The sequence below is a fragment of the Dipodomys spectabilis genome, unplaced genomic scaffold (genome assembly GCF_019054845.1).
Source record: "Dipodomys spectabilis isolate Male_0828 unplaced genomic scaffold, ASM1905484v1 ptg000132l, whole genome shotgun sequence".
In the NCBI taxonomy this organism is placed as follows: domain Eukaryota; kingdom Metazoa; phylum Chordata; class Mammalia; order Rodentia; family Heteromyidae; genus Dipodomys; species Dipodomys spectabilis.
Genome location: NW_024870809.1, coordinates 5,263,445 through 5,284,497, shown reverse-complemented (window position 1 = coordinate 5,284,497; position 21,053 = coordinate 5,263,445). Strand labels below are relative to the sequence as shown.

At 41.8% G+C, this 21,053-nt stretch overlaps 2 protein-coding genes and 1 non-coding gene across 4 annotated transcripts in view; 2 read left to right on the top strand and 1 right to left on the bottom strand.

The window, feature by feature from the left end:
• Positions 1-5,969, top strand: part of Atg4a (autophagy related 4A cysteine peptidase) — a 47,478-nt gene extending 41,509 nt beyond the window's left edge. For both annotated transcript variants that reach the window (XM_042690010.1, XM_042690011.1), the window contains 4 exons: positions 183-328; positions 1,819-1,875; positions 3,925-4,033; positions 4,971-5,969. In XM_042690010.1, coding sequence (XP_042545944.1) covers positions 183-328; positions 1,819-1,875; positions 3,925-4,033; positions 4,971-5,041 — 383 coding nt within the window. In that variant the 3' untranslated portion in view covers positions 5,042-5,969. The remainder of the gene's footprint in view (positions 1-182; positions 329-1,818; positions 1,876-3,924; positions 4,034-4,970) is intronic.
• Positions 3,128-3,229, top strand: LOC122116415. The gene has a single exon (XR_006148957.1). It is a non-coding gene; the product is annotated as a U6 spliceosomal RNA (small nuclear RNA).
• Positions 5,970-8,143: 2,174 nt separating the features above from the next.
• Positions 8,144-21,053, bottom strand: part of Col4a6 (collagen type IV alpha 6 chain) — a 76,177-nt gene continuing 63,267 nt past the window's right edge. Inside the window, exons 35-42 of the mRNA XM_042690014.1 lie at positions 16,457-16,573; positions 16,037-16,198; positions 15,786-15,884; positions 14,342-14,488; positions 13,436-13,552; positions 11,925-12,116; positions 10,921-11,207; positions 8,144-8,683 (exon numbers count right to left, since the gene is read on the bottom strand). Coding sequence (XP_042545948.1) covers positions 8,423-8,683; positions 10,921-11,207; positions 11,925-12,116; positions 13,436-13,552; positions 14,342-14,488; positions 15,786-15,884; positions 16,037-16,198; positions 16,457-16,573 — 1,382 coding nt within the window. The 3' untranslated portion in view covers positions 8,144-8,422. The remainder of the gene's footprint in view (positions 8,684-10,920; positions 11,208-11,924; positions 12,117-13,435; positions 13,553-14,341; positions 14,489-15,785; positions 15,885-16,036; positions 16,199-16,456; positions 16,574-21,053) is intronic.

Genomic DNA, 21,053 nt, shown 5'->3' with positions numbered 1-21,053 from the left:
GCAAATCTTCTCTTTGAATTAGTAGATTTTTTTCAAGCATGCTCATTTGGCTTCAGGCTTCCTGTCATCCCATTCTCATGGTCACCAGGAAAGGGTTAGGAGAAGCAGTGGGCCTCCTCACCAGGACAGCAGTGGGACAGGGCCAGTGGGCTTCAAAGTTTAAGCATATCTCATCCAATCAGGTAATGAGCTCATCTTCTTGGACCCTCACACAACCCAGACTTTTGTTGACACTGAAGAGAATGGAACTGTTGATGACCAGACTTTTCATTGCCTGCAGTCCCCACAGCGAATGAACATCCTCAACTTGGATCCCTCTGTGGCACTGGTAGGTAGCTAAAGGTTAGGTGGACTGGAAGATATGCCACCCTGTTACAGATTGGTTCCCTGGGAGTTTTCCAAGTTGTAAGGTAGCCTGACAAGTGTGTGTTTGCTTACCATCCCTGTGAGAAGCTGTATGGTGTATTGATATAGGGGAGGGAAAGAAAGAAAAGGAAAGGGATGGGAAATGAGTTAGAGCTACGGTTTGCTACTTTCTAGTTGTAGACTTAGGGAGAGTCATTTAACCTTGCTGACCTCTGTCTTCTCATCTCTAAAATGAGGAAACAATAGCTCCTTCCTAGTAGGAGTACACGGGGTTTAGTTTGTGTAAGGTACTGGCACAGGACCTGATACATTGTGATCATTCTATATATGTTATTACTACTAGTTCATTCTTTCCCCATTTTTCTTCTTGTTCTCAAATTATGCCTCACACAGGAATAAGGTAGGACATGAGTAGGGAGAGAGAAGGGGTTAAAACCCTATAGGAGGACAGTGCCCATTTCTTTTTTTCCCCAAGGACATTAATGTACCAGGTGATTAGCAGTGATTATTTCTAAATAGAAGGTTTACCAGAAATGTTCTTGTTTTCTTTGCTCTCTGGCTTATTTTCTAAGTATTCTATCTAACCCAGAAACTGGTGGCACATGCCCATAATCCTATCTAGCCAGAAGGCTGATATCTGAGGATTGTAATTCAAAGCCAGCCCTAGTAGGAAAACTCTATGTGACTCCTATCTCCAATAAACTACCAAAAGCCATAAGTGGGGCTGTGGCTGAAGTGGTAGAGTGCTAGCCTTGAACAAGAAAAGCTTAGAGACAGTACTCAGGCTCTGAGTTAAAGACTTAGGACCAAGTACCCGAAAAGTGTGACTATGATCAACATACATTGATTGGGCATCTGCCTGTGATGTAACCAGTGGTTCTGAGGCCTCTCTGCATTTTCTCTTCCCATGTGACCCAACTATCAGCATTGAGAAGAGATAGAGCTGTGACAGAGATGAGTCCCCCTCTTCTTTTAAACTATGAAATGGTTCTAAGGATGAGAAAGGGAACTACTGGTTCTCTCTCTCCTAATAGATAATTTTTTGAAGGTCAAAGGCATTATGTCAAGTATTGCCTCTAGCAAAAAGTACTATTTGGCCTTTGCTCATTTAATAAAATGTTCTCCATTGGTTTGTTTCTTTTGCACAGAATATGGTGGAACTAACCTCTTGCTGTGGAAACTGATCTCCAAATTCAACAATCTCACAGCATGAAGGAAAGGGGACTGGAAGGGAGAAGGACAGGCAGCATGAGTCAGAGAGACAGGCGGAGGATGAGAGTAAGAGCTAGTGAATGACAATGTGTATGTCCATGTGAGGCAGGCCAGCTAGTCTTCCTCTATCACTGAGAAGATACATCCAAAGAGAGTGGCCCACATCCTAAGTCTGAGCAACAGCTCTACTATGCACTACAAAGGAAAATTCTAAATTATGTTCTTTTGCTTTCCCTCAAGGGGTTTTTCTGCAAAGAAGAAAAAGACTTTGATAGTTGGTGTAGCCTCGTTCAGAAGGTAAAGACATATGATTTTCTTAGTCTTAAAAAAATGAAAGCTACTTAGTTTTTTGTTTGTTTTTTGTTTTGTCATTCATGCAGCTTGAACTCTGGGCCTGAGCGCTATCCCTGAGCTCTTCAGCTCAAGGCTAGCACTCTACCACTTAAGCCACAGCACGACTTCTAATTTTCTACTGGTTTACTGTAGATAAAGAATTTCACGGCTTTTCCTGCACAGGCTGGCTTCGAACCACAATCCTGAGATCTCAGCCCCCTGGGTAGCTAGGATTACACGCATGAACCATAAGCACCTGGCAGTGATTCGTTTTTGTGTGTGTGTGTGTGCTAGCACTAGGACTTGAATTCATGACCTAGATGCTGTCCCTTAGATTTTTTTGCTCAAGGCTGGCACTTTACCAAATGAGCTACAGATCCACTAGTAGCTTTTTGGTGGTTAATTGGAGATAAGAGTCTCACAGACTTTCCTGCTTAGGTTGGCTTTGGAATGTGATTCCCAGATCTCAGCCTCCTGAGTAGCTAGGATTACAAGCATGAGCTACTGCCAGACAGTGAGTCTTTTTAAAGATTGTTTTACATAGTAACATAAATTTGGTCTGAGAGAATTTATCTGTAAGAAAAAAAAACTAATGATACCCATGAGTGGGAAAGCTAAGTGAGAGCACATGGCCCTGAATTCAAGTCCCAGTACCAGCACAAGAAAAGAAAATGAAATTAAAGTAACAAAGCAACTATCACATGAAAATAATTGTGCATATCATGGGGATATTAATAAAATATTTTGTTTTAAGCATGCTTGATGCCTGACAAATGTTAGTCTTAGTGATGGAATTTAATGTTTTGTCTCATTAAGGCCTATGAGTCATATAAAATAGTTTAGTAATACTCTATCATTTTCTCATAAATTACCAGCATTAAACTTCCCAGCAAAGTAAGGAAATTCTTGTTTTCTCTATTCATAAAATGAGATAGCTAAGGAAATTAATATATTTTTCTATGGGTCTAGTAGGCCTTTTCCATTAATACATTTCATCATCAAATGCTTTTGAGGGCTTTCCTTTCTATAGCTGCTTTGTTTCTGTAAAATGTAGATTGACAACAGCTTGAAAGGATCACAACTTTTAGAATTCATGTAGAAGTATTCTTTGTGTGGTCTTGTGGAAATGAAACTATTTCACTGGCTTAATAATCTGGTGATTTATGTGTCTATCTCATTATCAGCCCTTAATACATGCCCAGTAGTTGATAGATACTGATAAACACTTACAGCACGTATACTAAGGAATGATACAAGAAGATTAGCACAGTCCCTGCACAAGGTTGACATGCAAATTTGTGAAGTGTTCTATATTTAAAAAAAATAAAGGAGATCATAGAGTAATTTAAAGAACTTTGGGTTGGGTAGCAGGAGACCTAAAGTTCTCCTATCTCCAAAACAGAAGGATTTGGAGAGATGAAAGCCCAGAGCCTTGTACACAAAAGGAGGGAAGATTTTTCTTTACCAGTAAATGAATGACTAACATTAATATCCCTAGTTAGATCTGAAACCCTGGGTAACAATTTGCTGAATATAATACAGGATTATTTTTAAAGGTAATACTTCTTCACCAAAATGCAGCAAAACTATATTGGTATCAAATTTAAAAACAAAATGACAATTTTATAAGACTGCCATTGAAATTAAAACATATACTTTAAAGGCTGGACTATAACTGAAACCTACTAATATGTACCAATATTCTCGTGGGGCATATTTGATTCAGACAGTATTTTAGAACCAGTACTTAAGGAACAACTCAAATGAAGTGGGCCTTAGCAACTGGCAGATTATCTGAGCCTCAGGATGGAATACGGGCACTGAATGCTGGGTTCCATCAGCTAATGTCAGCTGAGGTCTTCCAGTGGTTCAAGGAGAGGATGGGTGTATTTATTGGGCATTTTTCCACCTGTCAACCATTAGGCCACTCCCAGGGTTTGGGCTCACAGATTGCCAAGTGGACAGAATTGTCCAGGCACTGCAGTATTTACAACTATGTCTGTGTCTCCACAGGAAATTCTGAAGGAAAATTTAAGGATGTTTGAATTAGTTCAGAAACATCCATCACACTGGCCTCCATTTGTGCCTCCAACCAAGCCAGAAGTGACAACCACTGGAGCAGGTAAGCTGATACTTGATGGCTCTCAGACAGGAGATTTATATATAGCAATTGTTTTTGAGACACAAGCAACTATGGCTCACGCTTTCTGTGGAAAACAAAATTTCTACTTGGCTGGGCTGAAGGAATGCTGTTTCTGATGAGCTGATTTTTGCCAATTTCAAAGACTAATAAAAAAGAACATGAGCTCAGTGCAGAAGTTCTATGCAACATCAAGATAAACTGAATTTTTTTTTAATGCTATGGTTCAGAATGACAAATTAGAGGGCATGGGTTATTCAAAAGGTACCTAGAGGCAAGACATAGTGGTACATATCTATCATCCCAACATTTGGAAAGGTGAGACAAGAGGATCCAAGTCTAGACCAGCCTGGGATGCATAACAAATTTAATGGCAGTCTGGGATACATAGCAAAACCTGTCTCAACAAATAAACCAAAAAGTCCCTCAAGGTTACTTGTTACTTGTAAGGGCTTACAATCTCAGATCACTGTGACCAGGAGCATGTACTGGATCTGCATATTTTGAGTCTTTATAGACAATTTTTAATACTTGATAGTAGTTCTAATTTTAAGTCTCATGAAAAAGGCCTTTCTTACCTGGCATTAGTGGCTCGTGCCGATAATCCTGGCTACTCAGGAGGCTGACATCTGTATAACATGGTTCAAAGCCAGCCAGGACACGAAAGTCCATGAGGTTCTTATCTCCAATTAACCAATAGAAAACTGGAAGTGGAGCTGTGGCTCAAAGTTGTAGCTAGCCTTGAGCAACAAGAAAAGCTCAAGGACAATGCCCAGGCCCTGAGTTCATTGACCCACAAAAAAGGCCTTTCCTTAGCAAAGTGATTAAAATGTGTAATCTTAATGACTGAAAAATATTGATTGAGCATATCGATCCAACTGTCAATCTTTGCTGCTTTCTTGTTTCTGTATTCTGATAGAATTCATTGATTCTACTGAACAACTGGAGGACTTTGACCTGGAAGAAGATTTTGAGATTCTAAGCGTGTAGAATAGTGGGAACTCAATTTGAAGTTCTGTCTTCCATCTGGCACCACAGGAACATAAACTTGTTACATAAAACTTTTCTAGTCAGCAAGTGCCTGATATGCCAACAGCATACAAACTCAATAGCAATCATGACTGAGCCAACTAGCAGTTCTCAGAAAAACAAACAAACAAATAAATGACACCAATTCTTCCCAGAAAGAAATAGAACAATCATGGAGTCTAGGAGCAAAAAGATTAGGAGGAGTCCATTTGTTCCTAGTTTGTCATACATGGCTACAAGTCTTCCATGACTGAAATGAGAATGTTTGTAAATCAGACAGCAGCTCCCATCTCGCTTCATCAGAAGCAGATGAGAGGTGGTCATGTTGACTTTCTTCATGCTTTTAGGTGTGACCTCTTGGGAGCTAAATACTAAGAAGCAAGCTGTTCTCTTGCTCAAATAATAAAGTAACTGAATCAGGGAGAAAAATGTTCTTAAATTATCTCAGTATGTATTTTGAGTAATTATAATTTATATCAAAATATTTGTCAAAAATTATTTCAAACATACACTTCTTGATTGTCTTCCTATTTGGAGGAAGCTTTGTATTTGATAGGTCACAGTCTCCACCCTTATGGACACTTTTATCAGATAATACCATGTCCTTAAATCAAATCATGATCATTTAAATTAGAAGTCAGAAAACTTCTTTTCTGTAAAAAGTCAGATAGTTAATATTTTAGACTTTTCAAATCATGTGGCCTCTGTCTTAACTACTCAACTCTGGGCAAAAGCAGCCATAAACAATATGCATGCAACTGACCATGGCTGTAATTCAATAAAACTTTATTTACAAAAACAAGTGGAAAGCTGGACTTGGCTTTGCCAATCTCTCATTGTAATTGTTGATTTTGTGTGAGGAATTAAAATAAATCTTGTTTGAATTATATTCTGTGTAAAAAAATATTCATGTGGTGACATTTAATCTGTGATTAAACATAATTCCAAACCATTTTAGGACTAGAAACTTTCCTGTTTTGAAGTATGTGTTCTTCATGTCCAAAGGATCTTCCTGTTTTTCTATCTTGCCCTCTTTACTGCAGATTTCACATGGGTCTGCATTTCACCACCACCCTAACAGTGTTTCACAGGAGGCTAATATCTAGAGTTTGGAAGGTAACACAGATCAAATCACTTGTTTCTTGGATCTACACCTTTTTTTTTTTGGTCTGTTGTGGGGCTTGAACTCTGGGCCTGGGCACTGTCCCACAGCTCTTCAGCTCAAGGCAAGCACTCTCCCACTTGAGCCATAGTGCCATCACTTGTTTCTTTAGGTTCTATCTTTTGTTTTTTTCTCTAGTAGGTAACATACTACAGGTATTCAATATTTAAAAGATGCAAAATACTATTCAGTGTAAGGTGTTTCCCTCAAATAGGTCAGCTTTCTTTTCTGAAGCTCCCAATATTTATTTATTCTTCCAGAAGATATGTTGCATGCATGTATAAACATATGCATATATTTAAATATATTCACACATATTAAAAATAGGCATACACACACTTGCTTTACTGCCTATTTTTATCTATAAAAGATCCTGAGGCAACATAAGTAAGGAAACTCCTTTCTTGAAGTCTAGCAAATGATGAAGTTAAAGGCTTATCTTGATGCACACTCTAGGTTTGCTGACTAGCAGAGGATTCTTCCCTTTGTCTTTGATCATTTTCAAAGTTGTTCTTGCCTCAATAGTTCATTAGGGTTTAGTGCAATGGATATTAGGAAAGTTGTATGAAAAAAAGGTCAAGTCAAAAGTTCAGATTTTATTCATTTTATTTGCTATTTACAAAGCCTATACCATGTTTATTAGCTAAGAGGTGACAGTGACAACAGTTTGGTTATACTGATTATGCCTTGTCTGTGTTGGCACAGTTCACATAATACTTAAGGAAACAGAATCACCTGGAAGGAAGTGCCTTATGTCAACATAGTGTTCTGGGAAACTGGCAATTAAAACAAATCCCCCATAGCACAATACAATATACTTAATAGCCAACTCAGGCCATGCTTGAGGACTGTTAACAAGAAGTATGTGCTAGACTTTTATGAGGTCTTAAAAACATATTAAAACAGTTGGAAAGGCTACTTGTGAAAGAGTAGCTAGATAACCATTTGAACAGGGAGTTTCTAATAGCCTCAGAATGCAAAGGATCCAACACACCGCAGCTTTGATTTGCCACATGGACACATCTGGACGGCATTTGGAATACACAGGGACTTGTGAGCAATGGGATTTTCCTTTCTTTTACTGGAGTCAAAGACAAGATCCACTCCTCTCTCCTTGGCCAAGAAAAATGAATGCTTCTTATTTGCATATATGGACCTGGCCACATTTGTTGCATCCTCTTGTATGCTTTGGACCAGCCAGGCCAGGCAGGTTCTCTGCCTGTAGAGAGCTGATCAGGTGGAGGTGATTTGGCTGGGGCTATGAAGTTAACAGATCCTTCTCAGCTCCTGCCCTCTAACCTCCTTTTTTGGGGGGGTGGGGGTCCAGTCATGGGGCTTGAACTCTGGGCCTGGATGCTGTCTCTCAGCTCTACAGCTCAAGGCTAGCGCTCTACCACTTGAGCCACATTGCCACTTCCGACTTTTTTTCTTTTTGCTTATGTAGTACTGGGGAATCAAACCCAGGGCCTCATGCATGCAAGGCAAGCGCTCTACCACTGAGCCACCTTCCCAGCCCCTTCTAACCTCTTTATGCAATATGGAGAACAATCTTGCTCACTCTGGAAAGAGTTAAAGCTTTATCAGGGTTACAGGCTAGTAACCCTGTAACCTGCTTAGACAGGGCCTTGAGGAGTGGCAGCTGGCCTAATGTAGACTTGAACCATCCCATGACCATTCAGCCAGACATTTTTCAGCCGGACATATTTCTTTAATCTGGAAACGTTAGGTTCTGGCTTAAGCTAAATAATATGGATATAAAGTAGACCTCTGGCTATAAGAGCTACAATGAAAAGCTTACTGATCAGGGCAGTGAAGAAAGCTAGCAATCAAGGAAAATTGTGACCCTAGGGCTCAAGTGGCAGAGCACTGGTCCAGCATCACAGTGCCACCAAAAAGAAAAAAGAAAAAAAGAAAATGTTGACCCAGCAAATCTTTCTGAGGTATCCATGAATATACAGGCAAACATCCAAATGGAATAATAGCACCAGGTTGCTGGAGATAGGACAGTAAGGCCCAGCTATTGGGCTTGAGGGCTGGGGTGATTAGGGTCTGGATGTTCAGTCCAATCTATTTGACAGGTAGGCACAAGAGCTCAGGCCTTCCTTCCTCGCATTGTTAAGCTTGTGAGGTGACCCCTGAGCATGGAAGGGTAGGGCAGGGGCAGCATGGTGGGCACCAGCCTACAGGCTTTTCATACACACCTGGCAGCGGCTCACCCGGGTGTGTAGCTGCCCAGTTTTCAGCGTCTCAGACACAGGATCTTCCCTAAACTGCTGCTTCTCCTCCACTGTGGTCAGCCAGAAACTGTACTTGTTGGCAAAGTAGTGGCAGGTGCCTAGGGCACCGTTGCATTCGATGAAAGGTGTAGCCCGGAAGTCCTCGAGGCACGAGCCTGGGGAAACCAGGGACTGGCCACCACCTTCAGCCCCAGCGGCAGTGTGCTGAAATGACAGGAGGCATGTGTGGGAGTTGTACCTGGCTGGGCCTAGCACTGGGGATGCTGCCCATTCAGGGGCTACAGGAGAGCACATGCACCCCTTTCATAAGTACCAGTCCTTGGGTCCACCCAGCTTGAATGGAAGAAATTGCCTATCATCCCCTACATCATCCTCTCCCTTCTACAGGCTTGGTGACCTCACAAAGGCACATTGTGACCATGTCTCAACCTGTGTTTCTCAAACTGCTCCTGTCCCATTGAGTTCATAGGTATGTTTCCCTCCCCCCTCACCAATTTCCATGGACAAATAAAAATGGATTAAGGATAACTCACTAGCAGCTGGGATTGTTGACATACAATATTTGAAGCTACTGCTGGCAAAGTTACCAAGACTGTCTCAGCAATCAAATACAAAGGAAAGGGCTATGGGTGTGCTTCCAGTGGTAGAGTACTTGAAAAGCAAGTTTCTGAGGCTCTCTGATCAATAATGAAATTAAAAAGGTAAACAGTAGGATTCTGAATCACAGCTCAATTGGCCTTTTGTTTACAGTGCACCATCCTCTAAGAATGCTAAGAGTGTTAAGGATTCCATACATTGCTTCTACCCCAGCCCTTCCCTTAGCAGCTTGTCTATTATTAGCTCTTACCACAGAGCTAACTCCATTAGAACTACTTCTATCTTCAGTGCTTGTTTCCTGCTGAGTAAAAGGGAGAGGGCAGGGGAACCATTTATATTAGGCCTAAATGTCTCAGGCCTCACTTCATAGGGGCACTCATGAGTTAAGTCTCTGGATACTGTACTCCAGTCAGTATCTCCCACCTCTCCACACCCAGGCCTTCTCCCTTTACCATGATTGGCTTTTCATGTGGACCATGGAGGTGAAAGAGCCATCACATACTCATGACAACAAATGGCCAATGATAACAAATGGAACCCTTTACTTCCTAGTACTTTGAGATGATGAGGGCCACCAAATGACCAAATGACCTTTCAAGGGATCCCCTCATAGTAACTGAAGCATCCATGTTTTCCTCTTTTTGACCATCAGGATAGAAAACTGTCTGAAATAGACAACACATCTCTATGCTTTATTGAAGAGTAGAGGAGTTACGCTCCTGTGGAAAGTTGGGGCCATCTCTCCCTATTTCTTGGTCTGGGTGGTGGACAGGACAGAATGACAGGTGAAGTGACTCTCTCACACTGGGATAAAGTACAATGTTCAAGGACAGAGCACAACTAATTAGCTAATTCTTTAGATCCTCCGTCACCACCTTGCCTCTGGCCCATCTCTTTTCCCATAGAAGAGATTTCACAAAACTTAGCACTTCAGATGGTGACACCTGCTTTTCATGGGGAGTTGTTCTGGATCTAAACCTGACTTGGTTGAATGAAACATCTCCCAGGTATTCACCAGCTACTGTATAAGAGAGTTCTTGTCCATCCAGACACAGCATACATAGCTGTCCACTGCCTTCCCACAAAAATGGAAAGGCAGCAATAATGTGTGTTAGGACATAGAAACACTCTCTTGTGAGCCTTTTGGGAGACAGCTGTGGACAGAGGGCTCTGGGAAGGTGAGTGGGAGAGCAGAGATCTATGTGCAGCTTGATTAGAGCAAATACATCATGGCCCAGAGTGAGGACAGCATCTCTCTCACTGCATAGTGTGGTTCATTCTCTCTTTGGTGGTGCATTAGTGAAGGAAGTATAGCAATGATAGAATCTGTGCCTGTCACTTACTTCAGAAACACTGGATGCCAACTACTGACTACACCCTTACAACTACCATGGCTTTTTTTTCCCTTAGAAGTATTTGGATTTGAACTGAAGCACCTTTGTCTTGTGAAGGCAGGTGCTTTACCACAAGCCACACCTCTAGCCCCTTTTGCTTTTAGGTATGTTTCAGAAAAGGCTTTGCATTGTTGCACGATCAGGCCTCAGACCAGGATCCTGGCCTACCACACCTGGGACTACAGGTGTGGACCACTATGCCTAGCTTATTGGTTGACATGGAGCCTTACTTTTCCCCTGGATTGGCCACAAACTGCAGTCCTCCTGATCTCTACCTCCTGAGTTGCTGGAATTACAGGCATGAGCCAAGGCCAGGCCAAACATTTCTTTTTCTTTCAAACTCTACTTTCTACTCAGCATCTCTTGAGCTTAGGAACTAGTCTTATGGATCTTCTCAGAGCTCCCCATTCTGGCTTCTTTCCTGTGGGAAGGTCAAGTGCAGTGCCTTACCATGAGGAAGGAATACCCGATCCAGAGGCTGCGCCAGCCCAGAGGGCACTGAGGGATGGTGATGTCTTGGCTGTGCACAGCAATGGCTTGAGAGGGTGCCTCACACACAGAACAGCGGCTGATGTACTGAGGAATCTGGGCCTGGCCGACAGGCATCATGGGAATGGGGGCAGTAGTAGAGAGCCAGTAGGATTTATCATTGCGCCTGGCATAGTGGCACACTTCATTGATGTTGCAGTAGATAAAGGGCATGGTGGTGAAGCGGGGCAGGCAGGAGCCAGCAAACCCTGGAGACAAGGTGGACAAAGAGAGGGAAGATCTGTCTTAGGTTCAAGGCTACCAGGACTGGACCAGCTGGTAGTGTGGGTTTATAGTCAAGTACTTGACCTCTCTCTTACAGTCCCATGACACTGTCCCTACACTGAAGCCTGCAAATCAAATCTTGCTGTAAATGTACCAAGGGAATTTGATACCAGGAAGCCTCTTCTTATAAATGGAACAATCACTAAGTAATTGGAATACTGGCTTTGTAAAATCAGTATTTAATAGATGGAATCCATGTTTAAGGTTTAGTAAGCCTGCATCTATTGTATTTAATTCTTGAGTAATCATCATTTCCGTGAAGCTCATGTATTGTTGTTACTACTAATCACTGACACTTAATGGAAGCATATATGCCAAATACTGTTCTAAGTATTTTACATTGAGTAACTAATGAACTCCTTCTGCCACCCTATGTGCTAGGTACTGGAATTAGCTTTGTGCCAGTAAAGAGGAAGTAGAAGCTTAGAGAGGTTGAATAACTTGAAGATCTCACTTGACCCTTACTACAGTGCTCAGAGATGGTACTATCATTGGGGTACATGGCTAACAACCCATGTCGGCTTCACTACAGAGCTAGTGCTATAACCCAATAGTGGATTCAAAGGGCTGAGAGAAGCAAAGTTTAGTCTTGGTCCTATGAGGCCAGGAGGTCAGGACAGCCTGTCACAACTGGTACTTACCTAGGTCCTGATTATGGGCCTTCTCCTGTCCCTCCACGAACAGCAAACTGTAGCCCACCCACAGTTGACTCATCCCTATGGGGCACTGTGGCACCTGCTCCGATTGACTGTGTTTCACCAATGTGTAGCCCACTTGCACACTGGGCCCGGGTATCCCAGGCCTCCCAAAGGGGCCTTGCTTCCCTGGAACTCCTAATGGGGAAAAGAGCAGAAAAGGTGAGCTTGGTGCAGCAGATGATAATATCAGCTATTCACTGGGTACCACCCATTGTGTAAAGCATGTTGTTTAAACACATCATTCCACTTGATCCTTATGATGACCTTGGGAGATGGTACTATTATAAGCCCAATGTGTAGATGAGAAGACTGAAACTCAGAGCTACAAACAGCTGGTAAGTCTTGGGAGACCCAGAAATCTAAGTTGTTCATACCTGGCTACAGAGTTGCCATTATAAAAAGCACATTATCTATCTTTCCTCTTCCAACGACCTGTCTTTGGATTGTCTTTCAATGGGATGAGTGAAGAGGGATTTTTCTCAGGCCCATCCTTGAAGAGCCTCATAGGACATAGGTAAGTAGCTGCTGAGTCAGAAGCACTGAAATCAGGATGAGCAGGAAAATGCTTTGCCCTCCTCTCCTGTCTGTGGCAGATGTAGGTAATGGATTGCAACACTTTCCCCCTGAGCCTCAGAAATGGTATCTACTGACAAGTGATTCTCTGTTCTTATTGTGAAAAGAAGGGAAGCAGCAGAGGTACAGGCAGACATCTTCCTTAAATGTTATCCTCTAAGCTCCCTTTCCCCCAATTCATATCACAATCCCTGGAGAGCAAAGGGGAGGGGCGTGGCAGGTGGCTATGCTATAGTGTAGAGTTGTAACACTTAAAAGCTGGAATCCAGGCCAGGCATGGTGGGGCATACCTGTAACCCCAGTTCCTGGGAAAGCAGAGGCAGGAAGATGCTGAGTTTGAGGCCAGCCCAAGCAAAGGTATACAGATGTGTTCTTACAAAAACAAAATAGAAAGAAGAAAATAGGGGGGCTGGGAAGGTGGCTCAGTGGTAGAGCGCTTGCCTTACATGCCTGAGGCCCTGAGTTCGATTCCTCAGCACCACATAAACAAAAAGAAAAAAGCCAGAAGTGGTACTGTGGCTCAAGTGGTAGAGCGCTAGCCTTGAGCTGAAGAGCTGACGGACAGCGCCCAGGCCCAGAGTTCAGGCCCCATGACCGGACCCCCCCCCCCAAAAAAATACAAGTGTAGCTTCCTGGTTTCAATCTTCCATGGAGGTAATAGGGGGAGAGAGAGGGGGGAGGGAGAGATGGAAAGAGAGGAGAGAGAGAGGAGGGAAGGAAGATAATCTGAAATAGTTCTTTGTAGGGCTTCCCTTCACTTACTGCAAGGCAGTAGGGAGTGAATGGACAAGAGCACAGTATTTGAATCCCTCAGATTCTGGCTCATCCCCAAATCTCAACCTTGCAGAAGCCCTCTACCCTCTAGGTTGACATCTCCAGACCTTCAAATCCTGGAGGGCCTTGTAATCCAGGGAGACCAGGATCACCGAGTGTCCCAGGTGGGCCTGGAAGCCCACTAGGACCATCTTTTCCAGGAATACCAGGTGAACCTTTGGGGCCTGCAGGAGACAAAGCCAGGATGGAGTGAGTGAGTTGAATGTGTGTGTGTGTGTGTGTGTGTGTGTGTGTTTAGAGCACTCAATGTACAGGGTTATAGAGGATACCTTTCTGGAAAAAGGGACTGACCAGGAGAGAGTGCATTCTCCTAAGTCAACAGGAGAGGGCACACTAATTGAACCCTTGGTGGTCACCCTGGGCAAGGAGTAGAGACCTACCCAGGAGTTGGGGCCAGCCCAGCCAGTTCTTTACAGAGACATTTCTGCCCTGGCTCAGGCTCCTTGCTCTCCATTTAGTCCTTCTGAGCTCCTTCTTACTGCCTCCCCCCCTTCCTCTCTCTCATCTTCCCATCCATCCATGCTGGGTAGAATGAAGAGCCATTGTTAGCATGGAGTTCCAGTGAGACTTCTGACTTAACTCTAGTTGGGGCAAAGCTAGGACTTAAAAACCAATCTCCTGGCCCCTTGATCTGGTTTTTTTCCATGCCCTTGTTCTGCCCTTTTTCTGCCACCACACTCCCTCCATCTGTATGCAGTAGTTCAGGGAAGCTACTGTCTCTGATATTTGAAGGAGTGACCATGTTCTGCTCCCACATTCTCCACAGCACAGTAACACCACTGTTGCACTGGCCCTGCTGGACTTTTGATACCCCAGTAAGAAACATGGGAGCCTTGTGATGAATCAGAGGAAACACTCAATTGAAGGAAAACCCTTGGAATCAGGAAAACCCTGAGTTGCTTAAGACTTAGCCAAGACCACTCAGCTTCTTAAGAAAGTACTGTCACCATTACCTTGGAGGCCAATAGGGCCTTGGAGCCCAGGGTCCCCTGTGAGGCCAGGGATGCCTTCGAGGCCTGGAAGACCCAGGGGTCCGGGAGGAGCCTGGATAACTTCTGCAATTGGTGTTCGTCCAGGAGCACCTTGGGGACCAGGAAAGCCTGTGGGCAGGTGGGGAAATGGCATCCTCAGGTTGAGGTAGAGAAAGAAGGCAAATGGCCAGGCTGCCTTTCTGTGTCAACCACTGGTTTTTTGCCTTGTTTGTTCTCCAACTGCCCATTGAATACTTCTAGGACAGTTTTTGCCACCCTTTACAAACTACCCTGTTTCCCCATATACCTCCAAGTGTTTGGGTAATTCCTTAGGGACAGGGATTGGGTCCCATTCATCTTTGTTTCTCAGGACATAGTCCAAAGAATATGTAGTATAGGCAGTTTTTCCCAAGGAGGTAGACAGGATGCATCTCACCCCAGGAATTCTATTGACATTACAGCTTAGGAGTCCAACCCTACTCGGCTACTTTGCTAATAGAATAACTTGGTTAGTAATTTATTGAACAAGTGCTTTTTTGGAGTGCTTTCTATATGCCTGCGTCCTGGAAAAGCTGAGACTAGAGTAATGAGAAGATAAAATTTTATGAAAATTATGGTCCAGTGGTAAAGATGAACAATGCATGTTTTCACAAATATCATTCAGCTTCATGCAAATTGTGAGAAGTTATACGAAGGAAATGAATGAGTCAGTGACAGTGGGAGGGAGCACTGGTTGGTATGGATTGGAGGGATTTACTTTAGACAGAAACCAGTAGCCTTTCATAAGTAGTTACAATTGAGCTAAAACCATTTAAATGTAAGAAGGAGCTAGCTATTGGAAGAGTAGAGGGGCAATAATACCTTAAGAACAAAACTGACATATACAACAGTCCTGTGGTAGGCCAGAGCTTATATTTTTGATAACTCAAGAGGCCAGTGTAGCAGGAACACATTAAAGGGTCAGCATGATGGAAAGGAAGACATCACCTAAGGATTTTGTGGGCCATAGTTCATCTCTATGCCATTGATATCTATGGGGTGTTTTTGAGTTTTCAAGGCTACTTTGTAAAAAAAATGATTCGGAGAGAAGAAGGATACTGTATGAAAAATGTTGATGGACTGGACCTTGGAGGACATGTGAACTGAATGCCATTGGTTCAGACACCCAAGAGTGACTGGGGCTCTTGTGAAGGATTTAGAGGAATGGTTTTTTTCATTTATGGACTGAGCTTAGTAGCAGGAACCACTGTGGCACATAAGCAGTAGTTTTCAGTCCTGTGAGCTGCTGGGGCAGAGATTGCTAAAAGTAGCAAAACCACCTCCCGGGGTGGGCACCCCACCCAATTGCTTTTTTGGTATAGTGGGCAATGACTGCTGAAACCTTACCACCACACTGAACTCAGCCCAGCCTGTCACTTCCACTCACCTCTTGGCCCTGCTTTCCCCTTCATGCCAGGAAATCCTGGGTCTCCTTGTGGCCCAATCTTGCCTGGAGTCCCCATGAAGCCAGGCTCACCTCGTACTCCTGACAAAGTCCAAAGGAAAGCAAGTCAGGTCTTGGCCTAGTGGTAATAGAATGGAGACTAGGCAGGAAGACAGCTGCCATCTGACCTCTCTCCCAAGGTTGCAGGCCTGTGGACTGGAGATAGTCCCAGCAGCTCCCCCAAACAGGCTTACCTTTCAGTCCTAGATTTCCAGGGAGACCAGAGAAGCCTGAAATTCCTTGATCTCCCTTGGGCCCTTGAAGGCCAGGAATTCCAGGGTAGCCAGGGTCTCCAGTGTCACCTTGATCTGAGGATGGTCCAGGGGGACCTGGGGAACCTTGGAGGCCTGGACGGCCTAGAGATAAGATTGAAAGAGGGATGAGGGGAATATGAGTTGGGTGTGGCCACTGTTGAAAGTATAAGTACCTATAGGAAGCCAAAATTCATTTCCAAGATAGAGAATGTTTCTGTCAAATCTGTGAAATCCCAGTTCCCAGATACCTTTTCTTTTGGCTGAAGGGAAGAATGTGAGGCCAAGCAACAAGTACATAGGCTGCATAGAATACAACACAAAATGGGGCAGCCAGTCCTCTTTGGACTTTCTTATCTTTACCTCGTTCTCCATCTAGGCCTGGTGGACCTGGGTCACCAGGCCGTCCTGCTGTGACTGAGGGCAAGGAGATGCCTGGAGCTCCAGCAGGACCAGCAGGTCCTTGGAGACCTGGGAATCCTGTAAAGGATAAATCAAAGGGGCTGGGTGACTTCACATGGCCAGGAAAGGGCCAAGTGCTGTCAGAGAAAATGGATGTGCAAACACACACACAAAATGGAAGTGTTACAAAATTGCCAGGCCAGAGAATACCAGAAGAAGATTCTACTCCCCTTATTCTACCTTTCTAGTTTGCAAATAAAAGTAAAGGAGGCTCAGACTTCCCTTTCCACCTGGAGGTTCATTTCATTGGGAGGGAACTATGGAATATTCTACCTTCCCAATTTCACTTGTAATGGAAATACTTTAGGCAGTTTTCCTCCAAATGATAAATTAAAGAAGGCATGACTGACCAGCTGGAATTTAAATTCCCCAAGTGTTTTTAATACCACCTCCAAGACAAACAAAGGTTCCTAACTTAGCCAGTTATGTCTGATGGGACCCAAAAGTCACAAATACAGGTAGAACCCAGACCCTAGCCAGTCAGCACAGAGGTGGGCAGAGGACCTGCTTCTTCTGGGATGTGTAGGCAAACTGGGAAATGATCTTTTTTTTTTAATTGTGAAAATACCGTACAGAGTTGGGTTACAATTACATGGGCAAGTTAATGAGTACATTTCTTATTAAACAGTTTCCTCCTCCTTTGTTTCCCCTTTCCATCCCTTCCCATCTCCCTCCGCTCCGTATCCCCCACCAAAGTTTTTATAGATAATTTATATTACTAGCTGAATGATTGATTAATTGCCCATAGAATAAATTTCTTGGTATTAAAGTTCCTCCTCTCTCCTTTTTGGCCAAATAGCTTTTTATTAGAGTAATTAATATTTGTTTATTCAGAATTTAATACTGATTTACATGTTTTCTGTGGAACAATTTCCATTACAGGCTCCAAAGAAAAGCTTTCATCTGGTCATAAATGGTTTATGAGTCACATGTCAAATATACACATACTAAACTCCTGATGGCAAAACACATAAAAGCTATACACACAAGTATAAGCATTGCTATTGTACATAGATCATGGGAGAAATTCATTCATTGCTTGGGTATATTCTAGAAGACATTCATATGAAGTGAGATCAATTAAAACTGGTTAATAAACTGTTATAGTAACTTAAATTATTGTTTGTTGTTTTGGTGGCAAAAAATATATTCATACTGAATTTCCCATTTTATATCCATCTAAAAATAAAATTCATGTAAACATAAAGAAAATGATAGCTTAGCTAAATTGGGTATTTAAAATAGTTCATTAGTTAATTGAATCATTAAGAAATCTAGAGAGAAAAAATAAATTTTATGGAAAAGGTTGTTGATCATTTTAGATCTGAGAAAGGAAAAGATAAACACAAAATGGAAACCTTGTTGCAAAGTCACATACTCATAACATTGTCATTTATTTCTCAGGGAGCTTCTAAGGTATTTTCCTTTCTCACAGAGGCAAATATCTGTAAAGACATTGTATGCTTTTCCCTGAAAATATAGCTTCATGTGGGTATATAAACACACGGAGAGCTTACATATTTGTATTAGCTTAAATTATGTAAAACTAAGATACCCTGTATCCACAGCACACAGACTCTAAATGTTCCCATGTCCATTTTTGAAGCATCCTTTACCCCTTTTTGTTTCTTTATAATGATATTAAGGTGTCATCTCAAAGCCTAAATAAAGACACTAGTCATTTCAAGTAGTAGAAAGAGCTCACATTTTTGGATTAAGAATAAAACACTTCAAGTGAGTAGTTGTGCAAGCAAAATGGCCTATTTTTTTCTAACTTACTCTGCTGCCAAAGCTTAAAAAACTATATATACAAATGCAGCCTCTAACTAATGCAAATATGGAAGAAATAGTGGGATGGAGAGTCATTTAACTAAAGCTGTTAAGGATGTGAAAGCTGTGGTTTTTCTCCTGTGGTTCAATCCTTGTTTTATACTGACTTCTACCATCAAATCACAGATGAGCTTCTTTGAGGGAGGGAGGATGACATATGAAATATTCACTTTAAACAAACTGTTTCTACTAGATATTTGGGAGAATACTATAGAATATTTATAAATAACATGTAAAGAACAATCCACATATGACAAACATACTTGTTTTCAAACCATCTCATTAAAAAAATAGATGGTATTACCTTAGACATTCTTGTTTGTTCTCTACTAATTTCACATCCTTCCCCACCTCTCTGAGCACACCTTCCTGAATTTTGTATTGATCACTTCTTTTCTTCTCATCATAGTTTGCCCATGAATATTTGTATCACTAAACAATGTACTGGCTGGTTTTGCTTATTTTCCAGTGCTTATCAACTGAGTCATTCCAAATGTATTCCATTGTGATGTGCTTTTCTCCACTAAACATTATGTTCCTGAAATGTATCCATGTTGACATGTGCTGTTTACTCCATTTGGTATTGTAATTGTTATGACCATAGCTAAAGGAAATGGATAATTTAATGACCAGGCTTCATAGTCAAGATTTGCAGACAGAAAAGGAAATGTCCTGTGCTTTTATTCTGTCATGTTTTCTCTATGTGCTATGGAAGAAGCCACTCGCCCTACAGGCTCAAATCCTGCTTTGAGCCCTTCCTTTGCAGAAGATGCTGGCTTTCAGAAAAGAACAGATTGTGCAGACCAAAGGAAAGAGTAAACATGGAAATAGCAGATGCTTCCATTCAAAGTGTAGCAGAAATAAATGAATGTATGAATATAGTTCCTGAGTAACATATGCACATTAGAAAAACATAAACATAATGAGACCCTAGACTAGAGCTAGAAGGAATAAAACATTTTGCAAATATGATTTCCCTAGATTAAAACAATGGCCGTCATTTCCTGAGAACCTACTGTGTGTTAGACCCCGACTAAATGTTTTATATACATTATCTCATTCTTCATTGATATCTCAAACCTATGAGGTGGTTCTTTTATACATCCATTTTAGATAAAATGAAAACTGAGGATTTATTGGAAATTGAGAGGCAAATGACTTCATTGTTCAAAGTCCTTTCTATAGTTAGTGAGGGGCAAAGCTTGCATTTGAGCAGAGTTGCCTGACTCCAGAGTCCATATCCTCTCAGCTGTGCTGCTTTGCTGAAATCATTTACTGCTTTATACTGAGTGGTAGAGATAGGTGTCTTCAGAATAGTTCTATGGAAAGTCGAAGGCTAGGGATACATTCTTTTTTTTTTTTTTCAGAGTAAAGGTAGGTGGGTTTTATAATGGTTTTTATTTAACACTATAAAAATAACTTTCTGGGAGGGAAGGGATGGTAGGGGGAAAACAAAGGAAGAAGCAACAATGCTCAATAGGAAGTGTACTGATTACCTTGCTCATGTAACTATAACCCCTCTGTACAGCATTTTTACAATTAAAAATAACTTTCAAAACTTTTATTGGCAGACAAGACTTACTGAAAATACCAGAGAGAAAGTGCAAACTACCTCAGTATTTAGAGAAGGAAAACTATGCACCCTTCTTGTGCATGCGTGAATGTACATGTACACAGATAAACCTAGATAATGTACATGCATTCCACCAGTTTAAATACAGTAATCACTTGTACAGAATATAATATCCATCAGAGACATTTTCAGTAAAAATGTAAACCAGCCAACTGGCATATCTTTTGTTCATTGGGATCATTTTAAAGATAAAAGTGTTAGCCAAATCTAAGGTTAATTTATATGTAATTATCAGTTCACATATAATTCCCAGGAAATATTTTTTGAGGGGTTGCCATGGAGCAAGCATATGAGTGTTTATTCTTTTTTTTTTTACAGTTTAAACAGGATGCATTATATTTTTTCTTTTGAGAATGGTTTTATTTGTGTTTTTGAATACATATTTTTATTGTAAAGACACTGTACAGAGGGGTTATAGTTAGTTGAGTAAGGTAATGAGTACATTTCCTATGGAGCATTGTTACCCTTCTTTGTTTTTGCCCTACCATCCCTTCCTTCCCCACCTCCCCAATTCTTCACTCCATTCCCCAAGTTGTAAAGTTTGTTTTCAACATAGTATCTTGTACATCTCATTGCTACAATGGGTCAACCTGTACCCTTGTTTCAGCATTTTGTTATTTCCCTTCCCCTCTCCAAATTAGAAAAATGTATATACAAGATGCAGGACACCGGAATCAAATACAGTGACAACAGGGGTTGTACCATGGGGGAAGAGCATGCAAAAGAAACAAAAACAAATCACATAGTACATTATAAGTACATTACAAAGAACAGCAACAAAGATAAAATCTTTTGTGTCCCTATCTTGGGGTTCATTTCACTTAGCATCATCTTATATGGTCATATGTACATAGCTTTTGACCTTTTCTGCTTGTCCTAGATGTACACTAGTTATTGCAAATAAGGAAAACCATGGGCCCTATGTTTGTTTGGGTCTGGCTTACTTCACTTAATAAAGTTTTCCCAAGTCTTACCATTTCCTAACAAATGGGACAGTGTCATTCTTTCTGATGGAGGCATAGAATTCCATTGTGT